Below are 23,557 nucleotides of genomic sequence, written 5' to 3'. Positions count from 1 at the left end.
CGTGGCGGACAAAGCCCTTTAGCTGTTTCTGGCATGCCGACACGTTAGCTGCTTACTCATTGGTAATGCCAATTTGGTGCCAAGATCTAATAAATAAGACTGGCATCTGGAGCTGAAAAGCTGGACCTGGAAAAAAAAAAAAATGTGTGTTTATGTGTGTGAAAGAAAACCAGAGGGCCCAGCAGCTCTGACATGCTGGGATTGTTTTTTCTTCTAAGTCTTGGAAAATCACCCTCTCCATGCTTCAGTTCTTTGTAGTATAAATCTTGAACATCAGCTGTGCATACTGTGTTGCATTTTTGCGTTGAACGCTGTGATTTTTTTTTTTAAAGCATTATTAGAGTGGATTACTAAGGAAGAAGATTAGTTTCTTGTATCCATTGTGGCCTTAAAGGCTGCAACTCAAAAAAAATCACATGGCGGCACAAAATCCGAGGCATTGCACCTTGGGTTGTGTCACGGTGTTACATCATTATTGTTGCATGCTGTGTTGCGTTGTATAATTTTACGACTGCATCAGAGGATAGGGGAGCACTTCTAAACCCCGTCAGTGTATTGTTCTCCTGGTTGCTGCCTCTGAGGATTCACACCACAGCTTTAAGAGATGCTGCATTGATCTCTCTACATCTTGTTTCCCGATTAAAGCAAAAGAGCTGAGTAGCGAGATTTCCTTTTCACTTCTTATCAAATTCACTCCTATTTTTTTTTTTATCATGACTTTGATTCCTAGAATATATTATTCAGTGAGTAGATATTAAAATGCGAGAAGCTGTGGTTTAAGCTCTTGGCCAGCAGGATTTTTATTTTATTTTTTTTTTTTTTATGAAATCTTGCAGTGAATGCAGAGAGGTTTGTCATGTTGAGATAAAAGCATGGCATTGTACGGGTCATGGTTTACTGCTCAACAACTGTGAGGCTCGGTGTCCCTGGATGTGTGTGGCATCAGACCACATCTGGCATACTCGAGAATGCAAACATGCTCAGCGGCGCTCGGACATTTACATATGCATACATGCGCACACACACACACACACCCACACACAGGCAGTGTCCTTTACCGAACGTCTCTGTGGAGCACGCCAGCCTTGCGTTTACAGCGCTGCCAGCTCCACCTGACCTGGCCTGCCAGAAACAACATAAGTGGAGAGTGGATTTGACACACCTGTCAGATTTGGCAGGCCCGAGTTGGCTGTGACTGAGAGGTAGAAACGACTGCCATCGCAAACGTTAAGGGGGGGGGTATGGGGGTTACACAGTGAGGAGAGTGTCAGATTTAAAAGATGAATCACTGAGAGTCAAATGGCAGCCGACCCAGGAGATGAGACTTCTGGCTCAGGAAAAAAAAAACAAAAAAAAAACAGGTTAAGATTTGTGAAGTAGAGGACAGACATGAGGCTACCTGTTTATCCAAACTGTTCACTGCGGCCCCAGGTGTGTTTCTCTCATCAGGACACACGACTGAAGGTCAATGTCACCGATGAATTCTCACCAACAGGCCTTTGCTCTTAAGTTGAAAATGCAAACCTTGTACCCTGGAATCTAAATAGTCACGCAGATATTCCACAAGGCAGAAAGAAAAACGGGCAGAATCCGTACAATCCTCACAATTTCCATTTATTAGCTAATTAGCATTCTAACTCATAATTAGCTGAGAATTTTATTCTTTTAAAATCCAGTACGAATGTATTAGCTTTTAATCCACTGCTAAGACCTTTCCATAGTTTCACTCCCAGAACTGAAGAACATATTACTGGTTCACACTGGACATTAATTACAAATAACAACCTCTTCCTAATTTGGAAATAGTTTGAATGAATTTAAAAAATATATATATATATATTGTTCACAACATATAAAATAATTTCTGCTGGTTTTAAGTGCACATTATATGCAAATTTTAAAGATCTGGAGCATATGAAGAGATTTATATTTATGCATTCATTGTTCTAACAGCATATTTAAAGTTTAAACATTGAGTATGTATTTGTTTTATGTGCATTTCCCCAACTTTTAACACAGTAGAACGTATATAACATTAACAGAGAGTGGTACAAAATAAATAATCCTCCTATTTAATACAAAACACCAAAATCAAACAACAGTAGTCCTAAAAGGGAAAGTTTTGGATTGAGGTACAGATGCTGATCTTTAGAAATCAGGGCAAATCAATTGTTTAATTTTTGGGCCAATATTTGTCTATCATTTAACAGAATATAACAACATCTCTTAACCTAAATAAACATGCATTTTACAACTGTTAGAAGAACGTATACACCTATAAATCATATCTAGAACAGCATTCTTGCTTCAACAAAAGGAGAAAAAGAAAAAACAACTAAATTGTGGCCGACAGTAAGCTGGTTCTAGCAGGCGCTGCATCTTCATTTTCCTGCTTGGTAATTGATTAAGGACGTACCAGCATGGCAGGCTGCCAGTTTTAAGCGTTCTCTTAGTGGTTTTGTAGACGTCTAAATCTAGTTTTAGATAAATGCATTTAGCCGAGATTGGTTAAGAAAATACAGAAAAGTAGTGAGTCCATGTGTGGGCTTGGATTTGAGCATTCTGAATTTAAGAGTTTGGGTCCAACTCAACTAAACAGCCACACATGCCATGAATCCAATTACAGTGGAAGACCACGCACAACACGTCCAAGTTACAACTTGTAATTAAAGTTGTTTCCTACTGACTTTGCTTCCATATTTCAAAACATAATCAGGTGTCTTGTATATTGGTGAACTCGAGGCAGTCAGTTGTTACCTGAGTTTACCAGTGGGCTGTAGTAGCACTGTGTCCATCTGTTGCTGTAGCTGGAGGCCACGGCTGATTGGCTAATGATGTTCTACGAGAGACACATTAGCCAGATCACACAGACGACTGAATCGGCTTCAACTAAGCCTCACAAACCAGGCTAATGGTAGCTGAAATACAAAGGCAAAACCTTTTGGTTTTCTTTTTTTTTTTTTTTTTTTTACAGTGAGGTGTGGTGTTGCAAGTAGATTTGTGACTTGTCAGCTTTTAAACCCCTCTCCAGCCATTTGATGTGATATAGTTAAGAGGCTGTAACATGCAGTAAAGTCAACCTTCACCTCATTATTGCACTGCACCTCATGCTCCCATTGTTGTTAGTGTAACAAAGCTCTCATTATGAGTTCTGTTGGAGAATATGGCTGTTTAATTCCAACACGAATCATATGCAGCATCTTATGACTGTCTGTCACTATGGTTACACCAGCAACCCCTACAGGCAATCGCAGGTTTATCAAGGAAGCCAAGATTCCTTATGGCAGTAAAATTATAAATAAAGAGGTAGAGTTGTAGGCAGCCTTGTCTTGTTCCGGGTAGCTTAAAAGATGGGAGCCTTGAATCCCCTATAGCTTACCAGCTGGATGGAGATTCTGACCATCCATCCAGTACAATTAAATGATTATGATCTCCTCTTTCTGTCTCTTACCTATCAGTTTTCTTTCACCTCCCCTTCTCCCTTTACTCATCCTTTTCACGCCGAGAAGTGTTGCTCTCTTTGTCATAATAGCACAATTTCAGCCTCTCATCCTCCATCTATGTTCCCCGTCTTTCAGCAGCCTCTAACGTTCTTTGTCCCTCTCATTTCCCCCGACGCCTCTGTGGACAGAGGAAGAATGCCAAGGCATTCTTCCTCTGTCCCAACTCTCTCTCATTACCTCTCCCCCTTCGTGTCCATGCTTGTTTCACCCTTCCAACCATCACTGTGGCTTCTTGTCTCACTTTCTCCCCCTCTGCTCATTTACTCTTGGTTACAATGTTTAGATTAGGTTGTCAATGCCATTTTACTTCTTAGTGCTGCTTCATTGTTTTAGACTCTTTATCCCTTTCTTCCTCAGTCTTCTGTCTCTTTGTTACTTCAAACAGTGCTTTATATTACTGACCTGTGACCAAGAGAAGTCACCTTGAATAATGGGCAAGCAGCAAGGAAGACAGTGTAGCTGCACTTCAGTGTTTATTATTAGCTTTTTATCTAAACAACCCTGAAATAACTCCAAACCTCTCCACCCTTTTTCCCCATAGTCAACATGATCCCTTTCCACATTTTTTATGTCCTGTCTTTTTCTGTCATAGTTTGCATCGTGTACTTTATCCTCACCCCGCACCCTTTTTTTTTTTGTTTTGTTTTCCTCCTCAGATGAGATTGAGATGCTGGAGCGCCTCTGGCTGTCAGGGATCTGCCATAATGACAAAATTGAGGTGATGAGCAGTAAACTGGACATTGACAACATGGCTGGGGTGTTCTACATGCTGCTGGTGGCTATGGGCCTCAGTCTGCTGGTGTTTGCCTGGGAACATTTAGTCTACTGGAAATTGCGACACTGCATGGCTACAAGTTCAGGCAAATTGGACTTCCTCTTGGCAATCAGCAGGGTAAGTGTTTTTTGTCTTAGTGTGTAATGTATGTATTTTTACACTAGCACACTAAATGCCTTGCTCTTTTCCTGACATTCTGAAAAAGACCATAATGTTGTGCTTTTCATCGTTGCTTGTCACACCTAGCAACATTTCATCATCACATGGATTCGGATGGGTGCTTTTCTATACTATCATTTATTAAAAGATATGAGTGTTGGAAAGTGTGAGGTCATGTACCATTTGATTATTTTGTAAAGTAATTGAAATTCACCTCATCAAGCATGTTGTGTATCTTGTTCCTTTGACCGTGATTTTTGCCTGAAACAACCCACACCATATACGTGTGAAGAACAGCAACAGTGATTGTTTATATTTTTCCACCACTGTAATTTATTCACTTCTGTATGCAGTTTTACTTGTTACACAATGCACAACTGCACTAATAAGTGAAAATTATCTGAAAATGGCAATGCAGCATGTATTATAGAAACTAAATGATATTTGGATTCATTGTTTATTTCTCATTTCATTCTTACCCACCCTGTTTTTTATTGCATCTGCACCATAATGGCTTTCCTCACATACTATATGTTATGTGATTTGCATTATAAAATATAGAATACATTTATATTATTTTAGTCTCAGATGACAGATTTTTGACACCTGTGTTGCTTTTTGAAGCATCTATTTTGTAAAACAACAACTTTTGGTTTGCTGTCTCTTTCCTGTAGGGCATGTATAGCTGCTGCAGCTTTGAGGATGAAACGGCACCAGGTGGCCCGAAATCTTTGCCTTCACACCACCACACAGCAATGGTTACCATCCCATCCCAGCCACATGTGGTCTCGACAACTGTGACCAACCCAGCCATCGCCATGGCGCAACAGCAGCAACAGCCACAACAGCAGCAACCGCAGCCTGTTTACAAAACTCCTCTACCAGGCTCTCCTCCCACTGTGGTGCACTCTGGAACTGGACTGGGCTCTTCCAACACCCCCATCGCTGGTGCGCCCCTCCCTTGCTCCACTTTCTTGCCCCGGCCAGACCGCAGGCTGGCTGTTGTGGATCGCTGGAGGCTACCTAAGTCTGTTACAGCCACCAACCCCATAGCTGTAAGAGGGGCCATCACTGACATGGGACCGTTTGCCCAGAAGGTTCCACCGAATTGGGCTTCAACTGCTGGAGGAGGTGGGGGACTCGATGGCTATAAGAGATACTATGGTCCCATTGATCCTGAGGGTCTGGGGTCCTGCATGGAGCAGCAGGCAGGGTCCCAGACCCCCAAGACTATACCGAGGGGCCACCCTCAACCCCCTCCAGCTAGTGTGGCCTTCTACACAGAGAAGGGCATGGACCACGGGGTGGGGAAGAAGGTGGTGGGAGGTGCCAGTGGAGGTCAGGGGAAAGGGCCTGTTAAACCTCTGGGCACTCCCAGACTGCCTCCTAAGAGTCAGGCCCCTTTGCCTCCTACACCTCCGCTGCCACACCCCTCTCCCCCTCTCCCCTCATCCTTCTGGAGAAAGCGAAGGCCCAAGAAGCCCAAAGAGCCTGGGGGGCCACTGTATGAAAACATTCTGCCTCTGGGGCGGAGGGGAGGAGCAAGAGATGGTGTGAGGGAAGGAGGGGCGAGGAGGGCACGACCCCTTTCTCCTCCACTCTCACTTCCTATACCAGTTCCCCTCAGTCCCTCATACACCCCTCCTTCTCCCTCTGCATCTTTGCACTATACATCATCGTCCTCTACGTCAACCTCCTCGTCAACATCCACGTCCTCATCTGCCTCATCTTCTCGCTCCACCTCTCCCACCTATTCGTACAGCTCCTCCAGGAGCACACGAGATAGGACTGGGGGGCTTGATGAGGAGGATGACGACGATGATGAAGAGCTAACAGAAGAGTCGAGCCTTCTCCTAGGGAGAGGAAGAGAGAGAGAATGCTCAATCATCCGGCCTCGTTCCCTCAGTCATGGCCGCTTGCCACCACCAATACCCCCCAGGAAACCACGCACATCCTGGGGTGACAGAGAAAGAGAACGGGGAAGGGAAAGAGGGGGCAGCCAACTGTCTCAGCTCCAAGAGTGGTGGGCAAGCTGGAGTGAAAGAGAGAGGAGCGGAACAGGTGGAGACGCTGAGAGGCAAAAGAGGGAAAAGAAGAGGAGGAAAGAAAAGGAGAAAGAGAAGAAGAAAAAGAAAAAAAACAAAAAGAGGAAAAAGAGAGAGGAAAGAGAAAGAGAGCGTGAGAGAGAAAGGAAGCGCAGAAAGGTGAAAAAGAAGAAGAAGAAAGCGCTGAAAACAAAGAAAAGGAAGAAATCGACTGGGGGGAAACGGTCTGAGCCAGAGGACGGAGATGTAGAACCTGAGAGGGAAGGAGAGGCAGAGGTAGAGAGGGATGGAGGACTGCAAGACTACTCTTCTTTTTCTGCTCAGTATGGGAGCACATTTGGCGAGAAGGGGCGAGATTCATGGGAGGGAGACAGGGAAAGAGGCAGGAGAGAAGGGGCAGAAGAGGACAATGACAGGGATGAGGAAGACAGTGGAAGAAGCAGGGACAGGCGGCCCAAATCCTCACACTCTCATTCCAGACATCGCACCCCCAGTAAACGCTACTCCAACCCCAATAAGTTCCCTGCATCTGTCAAATTTTGGAGAAATGGGAGAGGAGGTGACTCAAATGCTCCTCCAATGTCTCTCCACCCACTCCTTCCGTCCTCTAAGCGACGAAAAAGTGGAGGGATGGATCGAGAAGACAGTGGTAGAGTGGGAGAGCGCCGTCCTCTGTTGATGCGTTATGAAAAGGAAAAAGCACAGACAAGAGAAGGGCTGTCCTTCCATGAATGGGACTCAGATGACGATGACGACGATGACGAGGAAGAGGAAGAGAGGGATAGAGTGAGGGAGCGGGTGGAGGATAGGGGAAGGAGGATGGGTAGGGGGGCTGTGTCTGAGTCAGAGAGGGACAGGGCCAGGGTAGATGACAGCTACTCAGATGAGGGCTCTTCGGGGGAGTTTGGTCGTTTTGAAAGATACTGGGAAGAAGGTGCAGGCGGGAACGGCACTGGGATAGGGGGCATTGGGGGGGGAGGTTGGTTCTTTGGTACCTACCCATCGAGAGAGAAGGGAGGCAGCATCAACAGTCGAGATGATTCTTTACTTGGAACTCGTGCAGAGGGATGGATTGGTGCTGATTTTTGGGGATCAGGACATGGCGTTGGTTGGGCATCTGGGGGAGGGAGTGGAGGGCTGGGGTCCCAGTGGCCCCCACCTCCAACAGCTTTCCCCCCACCTAGACGATACTGGTCTATGGACAAAATTCCTGTGAAGGGAGAGAAAAAGTGGAAGAGTGGTGGAGGGAGGAGGAAAGGACGGAGCAGGGAAAGAGCGGAGGAAGCAGGACGAGCAACTGTGTGTTCTTGTAGCCTTTACCCCCAACCACATCCTTACCCACACTCCCACAGCCGCTCACACGCTTCCCACTCCAAGAGAAGAGCCTCAGCCCTTTCCCGTAGCCAAGAAGAGCTTCTCCCCCACTGCCAAAGCTTCAGCGGGGGCTCACGTCCAAAACCTTTGCCTCCCAAACCCGATTCCAATCAAGCCAAATCAGGCAGCCAGTCTAACCTCAGCCTCAACACACAGCCTACAGACCATCAAACACAACCTTCACCTTCACCACCACAGCAGCCATCCATGTCTCCCACATCCCTCCCGATGCCCATCCCACCTCCTCCCTCTTCAGCCTCTGTCTCACCACCTGCCGGGGTGGGGATGGCAGGCCAGGCTCAGGCTACAGCCAGTGCCAAACTCCAGTATCAGAGACTGCGCTCTGTGCCACAGCCACGGAGGTTCTACTCTCCCCACCTGCCACTCAAAGCCAAGAGCCTGTGCTCACGTCGAGGGTCAGCCCACTTCTCCAGCCTGGAGAGTGAGGTATGACAGGGGGAGAGGAGAGAGGGAGACGTGGGAGCGAGCACCAATGCTACTGAAAACCATGGTACCATGGCAGCCGGAGCCAGGGATGACAGCAGAGATATGGCTTCCTTGGTGACCATAGGTAATCAGTTAGCATCCATCACTACAGGAACTAATACGGAGAGTAGTTCTATTGCTAACACTACTCTCGGTGAGAGCAACACTACTGCCACCCGCTCTCTTGTACGTGTTCTTATGAGGGCGACAGTGAGATGCCACACCAGGGTGAGCTACATCCGTCTGGATGGTTCCCATGACGATGAGAGCGAACGTGAGGCTGCATCACCGGAGACAGCAGCCCCGGAACTTCTCCTATGCTCAGAATTGAGCTTTGTGATGTCATCTTCGGTTCTCCTCCCCTCCCCGAGTCACAACTGTGGATAACGGTAGTCTCCAACCTGTGAGTAATGATGTCACGTTTGCACACGCACATACCTGCACACACAGATACACACACAGCCGCACACACACACACACAATATGCTCAAAACGTCTCCCTCCCTCTGGCTTTGAAAACACACCTCTGTGGGATGAGGAGAGACCCACCTTTTTTTCAAAAGATGCCAGTGTTTGGTCAGTAGAGTCTGGCTCATTGTCCTCATTGGCTGTTGGCTTTTGAACCGGACTAGTGGACTGCTTCTTGGTGTTGGAGAGACTACTTCCTCTTCTTCCCTTTTTTAAGAAAAAGCAATGCAGTCACCTCTCTCTCATGCACTGTCTGCCTGATCACCATTCAATGGACAGTGAGCACAGTGCTATTTATTTGCCCTTTGGCCTCATGACACCATCAGACCCATCTAGCTCTACCCCAGGACCATCTGATATGATGTCACGTTTTACTAAAAGACATTTTAACCAGTTACACTGAACAGGAACCTATTTTTCCTCTGCCCTGTTGGAGCTTGTCATGTCACCTCTGGTCCAACTGGAAAATCTTACCAAGTTTCAAAGAATCTAAAGAAAAAAAGAAAAAAAAGAAAAAAAAACTTAAAAGAAGAACAACAATAAGAACAAAAAAGACATGTAGCAAAATTTCTTTATATGTCTGTCTTTACGTTTCGTTTTTATTCAGACTTCTCTCCCCATCCCTCTTTTTATTCTGTCAAAATGTTTCTCTGACTGTGTTAGTGTTTTAATAGGAGGCTGGATGTGGCTAGTGTTGGAAGTGGGAATGATTTAATAGCAGTGCCAAATTTCCACTCTTGAGCTTTTACACTAGATTGGTTTTCAAGTAATTCTTGTGATAAAAAAAAAAAAAAAAATCATCTTTTGTCTTGACGTGTGAACAGCGCATAATTTCACCCTCGTGTAAGTGGATCCAGGGGATGATTAGTGCAATATCTGTAATTGGCACTAGATGGCTGCATAATATTCAAATAAGCTTTTGAGACAGTTGTGCAGGGATCTTGTGTTCAATTTATTTGCAGAAACACAACTGATTTGAAGGAGTGTGCAGCTATGAACTTAATTACTTCTATGAAAGTGTTCAGTCAGGATTTATTCCAAGGAGCTAGGGGGTTTTCAAACCAGGAGCAGTGCATTTTAAAGCTCTCTTAGGATGCATTTCTGCGTTGCCACTATTATGTGTCTTGGCTGAATTTGTGGATGATGGATTATGTGAAGCACAATTCCTCATTGTATTTTTCCAGTCATGTGTGCCACAGTTGTAAATGCACAATCTCAAGGTAACATATTTTGCTGACACGGCTCTTCGCGTGGTAACTAATGTTGCTGTTGTAAACGATAAATTTCACTGTAACCAAGGTTCGAAGAGTAAAAAGAAAAGAAGAAAAAAAACCAACTAAGACACGTGCGCCAAACCGATCATCTTGCTTTGTCTTTTTCCTTTTCTGGCAAATAAGACAGAATGACATACTGTGAATGTTTTGAGGTGCACATAGAGTAGCTGAAACCTTCAGTGAATGCAGTCAGCGATAATTCCTATTACTGAGATTATTGGATGACTGACTTTGAGCAATATTCCCACCTTCAATGTGACAGGGATGCAGTGGCACATCATTGTAGTTGCTTTTCTTTCGATTTAAAATTAGACTTGCTGTTTTGAATCAGGGTCAGATGTTTGATATCCTCAGTTACTGTTTTTGCTAACAGAAAATTTTTAAGCTAATTTGGTCAGATGTGGATGTTAATAAATGGATCGAATCTACAACTTTTGGCTCTAGGTAATAAATTTGAAAAAATGCTACATGTTCAAGACTGAGTAGTGATATGTAGCGTTGTACCTTCTGTGCCAAAAGCCATTCTACTGTTTAGCTGTGCACATGTTGCAGTGCAAACACTATTCTCATAAAATTGAACATATCCACTTCATGTCTCACGCTAAGACCAGCCACAGCCCAGCCATTTGTCTATCGTAGTTGAATGTAGCGTTGACCTGATGTAGCAAAAGAACACCTACTTATTTTGTAGCTTTTTTTTTTTTTTTTTTTTTTGAATGCTGTTTATAAAGGCTCGAAGGAACGGGGGTTGGGGTGGGGAGGGGTTGACCTGCTACGCGAGGGGCTGTGCATTGTGTTTGCGCATGTCGTCACAGATCGGAGGCTTAGTCGACCTTTTCACGTCCCCTTTTTTCACTCTTTTGCCCTTCTTGAGGTCAGACTGTACCTTTTATCTGCACATGGATTGCTTTTTTTTTTTCCCGTATGTCTCTGTGGGGCTATTTTTAAAACGACGTGTTTTTTAGAGAAATGCTTTTGCTGTTTTTCCCCCCCATCTCCCTTCGGAACGTCCCAGACTCATTGCATGTTTAGCGGAATGAAATTGCCAAGATTTGTGTGGCGGAAGGGCTGTGTAGGTCAGTCATAGCATTTGCTTGGGAACCAGGACAGCCACCCTTTTTTCGGTGAGATAGCAAGCGCACTCTACTCTGCACCCCAGCAGTGGAAACCACGGCAACAGTCCGACTGTTTCCTGTGTAACTCAACACAGTTATTTTCAACCAATTAACAGGGCTTAAACCTGGTGTGTCATTGAGCATTATTGATTTCTTTTAAGGCACTAATACTTAAGTCTGTGACTGCATGAACAGAACTGACTCTTTAAAAACCCTCTGGCTTATTTTGTTTTGTTTATTTATTTTACGCTGAGGAAAAAAAGAATATATTGAAATATACTATGTTTTTGAGAATGTACCATGTTATACTGTGATTTAACTGAGATATTTTATTGTATTCAATCATCATTTGAATTCTATTATTTATCTATAAAGAAATATATATGTACAAATAAATATATACATATATATACATACAGGTATATATATATATATTAGTTAAGTTTGGTATATTTGGAGGAAGTGTTAGATGAAATAGTTTTAAATGTTTTAGCTTTGTAGCGATTCTAGACTCGGAAATCATTTTTGAATTTTGATTCCTCCTATATGACTGTGAAGACATTAGTGCCTGTGACAAAAAAGACAAGTAAAAGTCAAAACTCTTTATTCATCTGTATCTACTACGGCTATCAGTCCATCACTCCTCTAGAACTACCTAACATCACATTTTCACCTTTTCTCCTGTTACTTATCAGTACGTTTTTTTCCCACACAAACTCTGTTGTTTTTTCTGCTCTTTTTCTCGGCTTTTTTCCTCTTGGTTTTCACGACCAAGCTCTGTCCCATCGACAGCCCTCTTTGTTTAAACTTCTATCGCACAGCGGTCACATCTTTTTTGTTAATGAAGCCACTCATTGACCCTAACTTATTTCCCTTTGATCGCTTCTTTTTTTTTTCTTTTTTTTTTTTTATAAATCAGCTCATCTCTGTCTGTCTCTCACTTAGCAAAAAACAGAGACCAGTAGATACTGTGTTCTTGCTCCTTTTGACTGATTGTTGATGATGATGATGATGATGATGATGATGATCAATTCACTGGTTGATAAAATAATTACTGAACAATGTTACTATTACTGATGTGACTGAAGTGTGCATCTGACGACCACACCACTGTAGCAAGTCTGGGCTGTACCACACCACCAGCGAGCAAGTGGGGCCACAGTTGCTATGGTGTTGTCATGGCATTTTGAATGGCGTTGCCATGGTGTCCTCTGCACCGCCATCACCTGGTGCCTGCTGGGTAATATAGCATAATGTCCTTCACTTTCTCTGAATCCCTGGTCAAATATCTGCTCTCTGTGCTGAACTTGATAAATGCAAAGTGGAATATTACAAAAAAAAAATAAAACAATAAACAACAACAACATTTTGGTAAAGAGCTAAGGAGCAGTATGGTGGCAACGTGTCTGCTACCAGTGCAACTCTAGACTGGACTGGTTTGACATTGAATGTCTTAGAGTCTTCATGTCGACTAATCTTAAAGTGATCAGTTTAAGCTGCTTTGCATGTTATTTCCAAAGCCTTTTTTTTATCCCCAGAAACAAGCTGAAACTTTGTCAGTGCTTGCACATTTTCAATAATAAATTGAAGTGTTTGATGCTGAGCGGGGAGATGATGTACAGCATGCATTCCAATCAACGCTACGCCGCAGCATGAGTTTGCAATGCTCTCCTTTGCTTGTTTTTCATCTCCTGCAATTTCTGAAAAATGCATGCACTCACACATTTGCCGTGCATGCATATTTAACAAACAATCACCCAGGCAATGATCCTCATCCTCCTTTAACACTCGCTCAGCTGCAATTCAAATCAACGTCTCGGGAAGTCCTGTTGTCCCACGCAAGCTTTGCAAAGGCGCACTCATTCGATAGCTACTCTAAGTTATTAAAAATGTCCTTGGTGTAAAATTTAGTCCACCTGAGGGAGCTGAAAGCATTCACAATGAATATCCTGCTTGTTTTGAGCCGTCCGTCTTCTGTGTTTGTTATTCGTCTTCTCCTGCGCCGTCCTGCCTCTTCTCATGCATCACTTTCTGTTTAGAGAAGTCAAGTTCAATTTGTTTTACTTTGCTGGCTTGCCCCTGCTTTAATTTACATCTTTGTTGTGATCGGCTTTGATTTATTAAATTTTCTCTTTGGTCAAGAGGCATGCACTGAATAGTCCGGTCCAGTCTAGAACAGCGTGCTCCGGGCGAATCTAGTGCGAGACTTTGCAAGCGATCGTAACGCAGCCTCAAGAATCTCCCCCATCCCCCCACCCCCACTCTCAAACGGCCCATGACCTGGTAACCGATATGTGTGGTGCTCCAGAATTTAAACAGGGTCCTCATTGGCTGACATTGGCCATGATTTATATCAAGGAAATACAGGAGTGTCACACATAGCACTTGTCAGGTCCGGGGTCTGCATGTTGCACCATGAAAAGCTTACTCTACTGCAGTGACAGGACACATATGCCCACAGAAACCAGAGTGTGTTCTCACCATTGTGCAAGGCCCAGCTCTGCTCTAGTAACCTCGCCAACACTACAGGCCTACTTACGGGTTGCTAAGGCGAGTTGCTAGTAGGGTGATGTTGCTCCTAGCCCAGACTGGTCTGGTCTATGCCCTAATTTAAATGTGTTAGTTTATTTGACATTGTCTGTCTGGGGTGGGGCTGGAGGGTCAGTGCTGCACTTACTTCCTGAGAATTGCTTCATAAAATATGATTCTCTCTAATGAACGGCGGTGGTGCTGTGTCTCATTCCAATTTGTTTTGTCACACGCAGTTACGAATATGAGACCTTGCGATTATTGTGCTGTGAGGTGTGCATGTCTGAACGTGTCTTTTTTTTTTTTTTTTACCTCAGGACGGCATTCTCTATGCAAGCTCAGTCAGAACTCTTTAAAAAATGATGGAGAGCTCAAAGAGTAGTTTCTTTGGTCTTTGGATGGTGTGTGTGTGTGCGCGCGTGTGTGGGTGTGTTTCTGCATGCTTGCTAGCACAAATTTCTCAGAGGTTTCTCAGTTCTTGTCAGACTTGTGCTTTGATCTTCCCGGAGTGGACCAAGCCTAATCCACTTCTTTTGCCGTTAGAGAGACCAACATAGCTAACACTCTGTCTCAACTCTCACCAGAGGTGAACAAGTCAGAGCCACTCCAACAGCTTAAAGCAACAGTTCAGGTCTTTTTGAAGTGGGGTTCTGTGGAAAGCTTAGGAACAATTAATATCTTACCTGTTATAAATCGCTCTGTCCACCCACCCACCCTGCAAAAGCATCCTTTAGTCATGTAGGTCTAATTAATATTGCTCAAAAGGTGTCAGCAAAACAACAAGCTGTCTAAAAGCAGATTCCGTACAAGTTTTAATCTCAACTACCACTTTATTGTGTAGGACTCTTGCCTGTTTCATGTTTTTGCTTAAAAACATGATTGTATCTATATGATTGGGATGATGACTTGTTGGTTAGTTTACTCACCCCAAGGCCTGCAGCAGAAAAATCCTCTGATAAAACAGAGGCTTCAGGTAGAGAGATGTGTGCTGCTGCCACATTTTCACCGATCCAGTGGATCAGCGTGGAAAGGTAACCTGACAGTAAAGCTGAGCTCACCCAAGATCATACTTTGTGCTTTCCTGTCAGTATAAACGACAATGATGCAAAGAGACTCTGTTTTTCTTTTTTCTTTTTCTTCATTTGGTGGGGTGGGGGATGTAGGTTATGAGTCAAAAAAACACCCCGACTGGAAATGCACTGTTAGGAAACAACTTAGCATGTCACTACCAGGTGTTAGTATTAAAAAAAAAAAGATTTACTCATTTTAATTAGACTTGAAATATTTGAAAATCACTACCTTTCTGTACTCTGGTCATGGTCCTGCCCTGGCTAACTGTTAGCTTATCAACCTGTTCCGAATTAAACTTTATTTCCCCAAACTGAGGCCGTTCAAAGAGGTAAGATATCATTTAGTCATAACCTTTCTTCAGAACCCAATTAAAAATGATCTAAACTATTGCTTTAGTGGCTGAAGCGTATAGAAGATTTGCTAACCAAAAAATGTTTTGACAAATCTAAATATTTACATTTATCTTATAGGATATTTGTACGGCAGGACATTGTGTTTATTTTATCTCACGTGGTTCCCTGCGTTTAAATTTTATCCATAAAAACAACTCGCTCAAGTACAAACAGACATCTAATAAACACCTGACACTTGATTATAAGCGAGGGTGTTGATGGGGGTCTTAAATATGTTTTGTTCTGCTCCCTTTGCGCCTGAGATCTACTAATTAGCCATGCTTTGTTAGTGTGATGGGCTAATGGCTAATTGCATTGTGGGGCCTCTGTGTGTACATGCAGTAATGACTTAACGCTCTAATAAGATTGAGTTACAGGCAGTTGGATCATGGGCTCCCCAAGCACTGATCTCAGGTCAGTGTTATGCTTTTCTCTCTAATGGTTATGATGGGAGGGTGCAGGAAATAAACAGATCCTTTATCTCACACGAGGGACGTCTATCACTTGCATCTTACTGCATGCTGGTCACTTTCATCTCGTGCTTGGGAACCGCGAATGTTCTGGACCGGCCTGTTGGTGAGCGTTTTAACCCAACAGGCCTATTTTACGGCAGGCATTTTCACTTGAAGGAGTAGAGAAAGTGTCATCAGGGCTTCATTCCACCCATGCAGCTTTCCTCCCTGCTTCAGGACCTCCCAGTCCTCAGTCGTTTCACGTGCTCGGACATTAATACACACGCACTCTCACGGAGGATGTGTGGGAGTAGGAATGAGTGCTGCGTCCCTGCTCAGGTGCAGCACATTGATCCTGTGCTGATCTGCCACCGGCTCCCTGGGGATTTGTAACGCACGTCTGCAGCGCAGGGCTTAACGCACTCTCGCTCTCCTTCCATCTTCGTCTTTCTGTCCTGACGCGTTGGCTCGTGCCGTGCAGCGCAGTGGTCTCGCGCCCCTTCACATCTTTCTTCGTAATCTTGCAAAAAAAAAAAAACAGGTGCCCTTCGTCTTTTCAGTTCTGATATTTTTTCAATTATTTTTCCTTTTGACTGACTTTGTCGTTTTATTTATTTTTTTGACTCCGGTTTTCTCTGATATTTGTTTTTTCCTACAATCACTTTATCCTCAAAGCAGATATTGCTTTCTACTGTTTTTAAAATATTTTTTTCCACTGTATTCTCCTCAGTTTTACAATCTTACTGCCATTCTGTCAAATACACATGATGCAACTATGTTTATGAAACAGCTTCACACTCAGTATTGATTGTCATGGTCCTTGGGTTTATGTGTATTTTTGTGTGTGCGTGTGTGTGTTTGCCTGCCTGCAGCGTTAGAAAAATATTTCATAAATCAACAGAACAATCTGAATGAAACTCACACAAAGTTAATCAGCTGATGTACATCTACAACTGATTACCTTTTGGAGGTAACCCATTCAAGATGGCTACTGCGACGAAGCAATCTTAGCAAACACAGAAATGGCTACAACTCAACGGATTTTACAAGCAGTGAGCTAAAGTTTGCTGTGGTAGTGGCTGAGCATCATTCTAAACTTTGGCACTAACTGTCGGCATCAACCTTGTCTCTTTGTTAGCGAAATATATCTCTTCTTTTAATGAAACTCCAAACGTTTTCATTGAATGCACATTTATAACTGATTCACTTTTGGCTTCGGTTAAAGATGCCGACCGCAGCTAATCAACGTTAGCCAACATAAAAATTGATGTAACTTTTACAGATCAATTTTACAGATATTGAGCTAAAATTTGATGTGGTAGTAGCTGAGAATCTTTCGTAACACATTCTCCGAATGCTGTCACATTTTGTGAGGTTCAGACAGTTTCCTATTATAACTTCACTTAATAAAAACTGAGAACCTGTAAGAAACACAGTTGAAGTCAGGTCGTCATGCCAGAAAGAACCACCCAGGGGTTTAACGCTGGGAACTAATCGATGCTATCAGAAAGTCTTTTTTTTCATTCACTTTTTGAATTACCAATGTTAGGCTTTAAACATGTCAGCAAAAAAAAACAAAAACAATCATTTTGTGCAATCAAGAGCTTAAAAATGGGGGCGGTAGTGGGAAACATGAGGTGATATAGACAGTAAAGGAAAACATAAAATAATACATCCTTTCAAACATGCCATAAAAAAAATCTAACAAGAAGTAAGCTGTTAACAAGATACCTTTGTTATCTTTCCTGTAAAAGACAGAACTGAACTGGTATAAAAAGGGAACATAAAAAAAAAAATCAAGCCTTCAGAATGAATTTCAAATTAGGACTTGAAATGTGCTGCATACTGATTTTAGAAGGTGAAAGTGTCTTGATGTTTATGTGGGAGCTTACTTAAGTAGGATGCAAAAGAGGCCCCACGAGGCAGACATTATGAGTTCGATCCTCCGCACTGTTAGTTTTTACTCCTGATAATCTCAACCAAACGTGGACGTTTATTTAATGTCCAGATCTAGTTTTAGGTGTCGTCTAAACTTTCACTTTAAGACCAAATCCAACCAAAGTCTTACTGACAATTTTAATGTCATTTAGACACCTTTTCGAACCCAAAATGCTCAGTAGGACTGTTTCCTGTTCTTGTCTCGTTTTAGCACCCCCCTCAGAAAATCTTGATCATTTAATCATGTCAACTGCTCTGTTTCCAGTAATCGCTCCCTCTGTATAAATAGTTCCAGGTTTTCTGTTGTTCCTTGCCAGATTCTGGTTACTTTCTTGGTCTGTCCTGCTCTCCTGTCAACCAGCTCTTATTCTGTCCAGTTTTGAGCCCCTTGCTTCTGCAGCACCCTTAGTTTGAATTTTCTTTATTAAAACACTCCCTTTGGTTTCCACAGCCTGCTTCCCCTTTGCTTCCTGGTCCTGCATTCGGGTCTTTCTCATCCTCTGAACGGTGGCTCGTGGGGATAAACAGAAAAATAAATAATCTTCACGTCTCATTTTTCCGTCTAAAGTCTATGCTAGTTTATATTGACACTTCACTCTCTCGCACGCAGCACGTGGGAAGGGCGGCTCTTCCTTTTTATCATACTGTATGAGCAGAGCTGTAGGCTTCTACAACTCATCAGCTTGATCTCTGAAGCATCCTTTCATCTTGTCTCCCCCCCCCCAGCTCTGTAGCCAATCTCTTGTTTCCTTCATTTTCACATGCGCCACACTGAGCTGCAACCAGTGAAAGCTGAGCCGACTGACCCACAGCTGATATCGCAACATTTGTTTGTGTGTGAAAAACAGACACAGTTTGTGTGCAAATACTTTTTTTGCTTGTGCTTCTGTGTCAGCGTATGTTGTTGGAGTTACAACAGCAACACAAATATTGTTTTTAGGGCCAAATTAATTCCCCTTACTGTACTCAGTATCTCATACAGTATAGAGCAGGGGTGGGCAATCCTGGTCCTCGAGGGCCACCATCCTGCATGTTTTCCTTGTTTCCCTGCTCCAACACACCTGATTCAGTGGTTAAATCACCTCTTCATGTTCTGCAGAAGCCTGTTAATCACCCACTGATTCAGATCAAGTGTGTTGGAGCAGTTATAGAGCAATGTGCCTAAATTCAAACTGGTCTAGATTCGTGATTCTTAAATTTTCAAGATTGTCTCAAAACCCCACACTTTCATGACGATAAATGGGGTCCCAATCCAACCCTTTTGGGAACCACCCATCAACATATAGAACTAGACAGAGAACCGGAACCTAGTTTTTTGGTTTTTGTTGTTTCCTGTAGTTTTTAGCTTGCTGCTGCAGGTTGGAGCCCAGGTTGTGTCAGGGAGGGCATCTGGTGTAAAACAATCGCCAAATCTTTCTTGCAAGTTGCCAGGTTGGGTGGGGAGAGCGGCGAACCCAATGCACAGACTCATCGTAGTTCCAAGGAAAATAACAACAATTTATTTTTAAAATAAAAGAACGAAAACAAAAAGCTGACAAGGCAGCAAAATCAAACAGTAACAAAAAGCCAAGGCTTAACGTAGCTTAGACAAGACATGGGACCTAGACACTTAAAAGCGACAATGAACCAGCCAGTAAATGGAGGAAATGACCAGGTTTTAAAGCAGAGGATAATTAGTGGAATTGGGCACAGGTGAGTGATTACAACTAGGACCAGGTGTAGATGGGCGTGGCAGGAAAACGAGATAAACTGAGGAGAAGTGAATGATGACAGGAACGCAAAGACAAGAAACAAAAACTGAACAAAGACAAGACTAAGCGTAAAGGTAACTAAATAACACAATAAAATAAAACAAACAATAAACCCAAACAGAATCAAAAACACGAAAACCCCCAACTCTTTCATGCAAGTTCGCTCGCTCTGGCAGCCCCTACAGAAGGGAGCAGCTGAAAGAAAAACAATAACAGCAACCGTACGTTCACATATTCATTTCAAATTTACGTTTAATTTGAATTTGTTCTTTGAGGCCCATAAAAAGTGTCCTGCTCCGCTGTGACTGACAGCCTGTTAGGGAGTTCAGAGAAAGCAGATGTCATGTATTTCTTCAAAATGAACAAGAAATAAGATCAAGAATGTTTATGTTATCTCAATTTCCATTTTTTTCATTCATTAAAAAGCTAGCAGGATTTCCCAAGATCTAAAGAGTTGTCCTCGAAAGTACTTATTATTCTGAGATGATTGATTTACTTCAAAGACAGAGCAGAAGGAGGCAATGTTTGGCTTTTCTGCTTGTAAACCTAAATAACGCATGAATTTAATGATCATTTAAGAGTTACAGAGGTAAATTATGTACACTAGTTGATATTTCTGTGCACCAAAATGAATCCTAAAAGCCTGGTTGTCAGAATGAAAAGTGGAGCCAGTAAACAAACAGAAAGTTTGTTTCTTCCAGTGTAAATCTATCAGGTATAAATCGTCATTACCACGACATCTAGGACACAGTGCTTGTTCATGACAAATTGTTTGTCTTGTGGTGTGTGTCTGTGTGTGTGTGTGTGTCTAATGCCACCACCTGCCCCGGAGGGAATTCATCCTAGAAAACTGGGATGGAGATTAAGATATTCTCAGACTTTACCTTGTTCTCCTCGCGCCTCATTATCCAATCGCCCCTGTTATCCTGAATCCCCTGCCCCTTCGCTTTCATCCTTCCCCTCGAGCACAATTTGTTCACAACCTTCTCTTCCTCCCTGCAGCAGGAAAAAAAAAGGCTCTGCCAGCCGGCAACTCAAGGTTTGAGTTCCTCTTTAGTAAAATTTGCTCTCTCTGAATAGTAATATGTTGCAGTTTGCATGTCTGTGGTACTGATGTTGGTACATAGTGTTTTGTCTTGGCCATAAACTGAGTTCTCACAGAGCGGAGACACGGTCAGACTAATGTTTTATTTATAAATACACATATATAACTATTTGAACATACGCAATAAATAAACAGCTGTCAATAATGAGTTCATCGTGGCAAAAATCAATGTTCTTATATAAATAATTCATCAGCTGTTTTTTGTAACTAGTTGGTCATGCTATCTTTTCACTGCTGAACAGCAGATCATGAGCAAAGAATCTGAGAGAATAATGAAAGAACTGAAAAATCATCGTTAAATCTTGTTGATTTAGAACGTAGGAGAGTCGCGATAAGAAATATTCGAGCTTGGGTCATCAAGTGACTGCTTAACCTTTGTTACCAGTAGTTGTTTACAGAAGATTGTCGTCCTGAACAACAACATCAACTCCAAAAGATCTCGTGTGATCTGGTCCTGCTCGGAGTATGTGTTGGGGATGCCTCTCAGCTACTACCACACCAAATTTCAGCTTAGCATCAGTCAAAATGGCTGATGTTTAGCCATATTTGTGGCTACTAAAGTACATTAGTAGCCACAGATATACCTGAGTCAGGATTTGGCAGCCATCTTGAATCATGTTAACTCCAAAAGGTAATCGGTTGCAGATGAACATTCAGTGATGAGTTTTGTTCAAATCTGTCCACATGTTGATGAGACCTCACACAAACACACACACACACACACACACACATAAAGCCAATTACATGATTGCTCGCCTTTCATGGTGGCGGGCAATAAGAAAAGTTGTTTATGCTTCAAAATTGCTTATATTCAGGGACAAAAACTACTCAGTAGATTTGAAAATGATCAAAATTTCTTAGAAAAAAAATTTCTTATCAAAGCTTTGTTGATTTTCTACAAAGTGCCACTTCTGCTGTAACATTAAGATGTTATTGCCGTTCTTCCCCACCACACACACACACACAAGCACGAATGATTGCACTGAAAATACAAACTTCCCCCTCGTGTTCATTTAAATAGAAGAGTGAACATGTTACCCAACAAGTGGATGCCCTTTTCGTGAGGTAAAAAGTCACAATTTCCATAAACAGTCATAAACAGTTTTGCTGAGGCGGTGTTGTGCCAAAATTGGATCCGCTGTCAATTCAGACCCTTTTCTGGACCTGTTTATTCAAAGAAACGCACACATTCAAGTTTAACTCATTGGGTCATGAAGGGTTCTTTTGGGACACTGACCATTCAGTTTTATCTTTTACTTCATTAGAAGGTTTTTATAACTTCAATAGGCAGATATTATAACCGGACATGTTTGTGTTTTGTAACTGGTCATGTAAAGGATTAAGATATACTTTTACATTTTAGTCACAGCATAAAAATTCATCTAGCTTTTCATTTCAAGTCCGTTTTGTTGTTGCTCGGAGCGAGGCAGGTCAGCGGTAAAATAAACACGGCGGGCGGCCTTATTTGCTTGAGCATCGAGAGTTTGTAGGCCATGTTGACAGACCCTAATCGCCTGCCAAATGTCTCATCTGACTGGCATGGAGGTTTGTTGATCTCTTCCAAAAACACACCGGACCGCTTTTCATTAACAAAACAAATAGGAGCGCTCCCCGACAGAAAACCAATACTGACAAACAGAGCCAATTCGGTTTTGAGCAGACAAATTTAATAGGCAGATATGATTACTACAGACACCACTTCTCCCCCGATTCCAAAAACAACAGTTAAGCAAGTCAGTTTACCTTCGTTTCGGTGGAGAAGAAAGCCAGCCTGCCAGGTTGAGGCTGCTTCTCGATACGAGTGGGTGCTCGTTAGGCCATAATAGATGCATGTAATTGGTAAAGTGCTGATTGCCCCCCCCCCATTAAAAGAAAAAAAAAAGATTCTATCAGCAGAGAATTTTCTGTTTCATTAGGCCATGGCCAGAAATAATAAGATAGCCATCTGTAAACAGAGAGAGAGAGAGAGAGAAAAAGATTGGATGCTGTTGGTGGGAAATTATTGAGAGACATTTTAGTTTGAAGTGCGTTGTAGTCATTCATCTATCCTCGTTTTTCTGATGTCTCTTGTTGCTGTGTTTTTAATCATACAGACTGGATTTGGAAATTTCTGCAGCGTGCGTTTCAAAATAAAATTGCAAAAACAAAACAAGCATGTGTTTTTTTGTTTTTTAAAATGAAGTTAGAAAAACAGCAATTGCAAAAATAAAAAAAGGTGTACGTTTTGTGTTGTTTTTTTTTTACTGCAATGGTTAAACCAAAGACGAGCTTTTATTTTGTTGTTAATTCAACAGGACCTTATGGTGGAACCGGAAATGAAGACCTGAACTCCCGGCACATAACTTTTTCAGTTACCAGTAGGTGGCGGTAATGCACACCTTCAGTTTCTTGCCAACCGCCATTAAAATCCACAAGAAGAAGAAGAACTTTTTCAGTCAGCACTTCAGAATCTACCAGTTTAAAAATGGATCCGTTTGTCTTATTTAGAGGGAATCGACACATTTCATTGAGAGCTGACAATCTTACCGTCAACAAGATTTCTTTAATATTCCAAGTCAGTACTTAAATTAGTACATTACCGCCACCTACTGGTAACTGAACAAGTTCTGTGCCGGGAGTTCAGGTCTTCATCTCCGGTTCCGCCATAAGGTCCCGTTGAATTAACAACAAAATAAAAGCTTGTCTTTGCTTTAACTATTGGAGTAAAAAAAAAAAAAGTACCCCTTTTTTATTTTTGCAATTGCTGTTTTTCTAATTTCGTTTTAAAAATGAAAAAAAAAAAAAAAAAAAACACATGCTTGTTTTGTTTTTGCAATTTTATTTTGGAACGAAAAAACCAAGGGACGAACCATACACGGATTGTGCACACTGCTTATTTTTGGTAATGGTTGGCTGAACGCCAGTAGGTCACTCACTTTTCTGGTCCAACACTGGAAAGTAGGCATGTGAAAACACACTGATACACAGTGTACAGGTGCTGGTCATAAAATTAGAATATCATGAAAAAGTAGATTGATTTCAGTAATTCCATTTAAAAAGTGAAACTTGTATATTATATTCATACATTACATACAAACTCATATATTTCAAATGTTTATTTCGTTTAATTTTGATGATTAC

At 42.3% G+C, this 23,557-nt stretch overlaps 2 protein-coding genes across 2 annotated transcripts in view; both read left to right on the top strand.

The window, feature by feature from the left end:
- The window catches only part of LOC108235494 (glutamate receptor ionotropic, NMDA 2D), a 63,539-nt gene extending 49,621 nt beyond the window's left edge, over positions 1-13,918 (top strand). The window contains exons 15-16 of the mRNA XM_017415528.3: positions 4,160-4,395; positions 5,112-13,918. Of these exons, the coding sequence (XP_017271017.1) occupies positions 4,160-4,395; positions 5,112-8,309 (3,434 nt within the window). The 3' untranslated portion in view covers positions 8,310-13,918. The remainder of the gene's footprint in view (positions 1-4,159; positions 4,396-5,111) is intronic.
- The window catches only part of prkcg (protein kinase C, gamma), a 43,324-nt gene continuing 28,378 nt past the window's right edge, over positions 8,612-23,557 (top strand). The window contains exon 1 of the mRNA XM_037980169.1: positions 8,612-8,745. The gene's annotated coding sequence lies outside the window, so the exon portion shown is untranslated. The remainder of the gene's footprint in view (positions 8,746-23,557) is intronic.

Source organism: Kryptolebias marmoratus, linkage group LG16, assembly GCF_001649575.2.
Source record: "Kryptolebias marmoratus isolate JLee-2015 linkage group LG16, ASM164957v2, whole genome shotgun sequence".
Taxonomy (NCBI): domain Eukaryota; kingdom Metazoa; phylum Chordata; class Actinopteri; order Cyprinodontiformes; family Rivulidae; genus Kryptolebias; species Kryptolebias marmoratus.
This window is presented reverse-complemented; position numbering and strand designations above follow the sequence as displayed.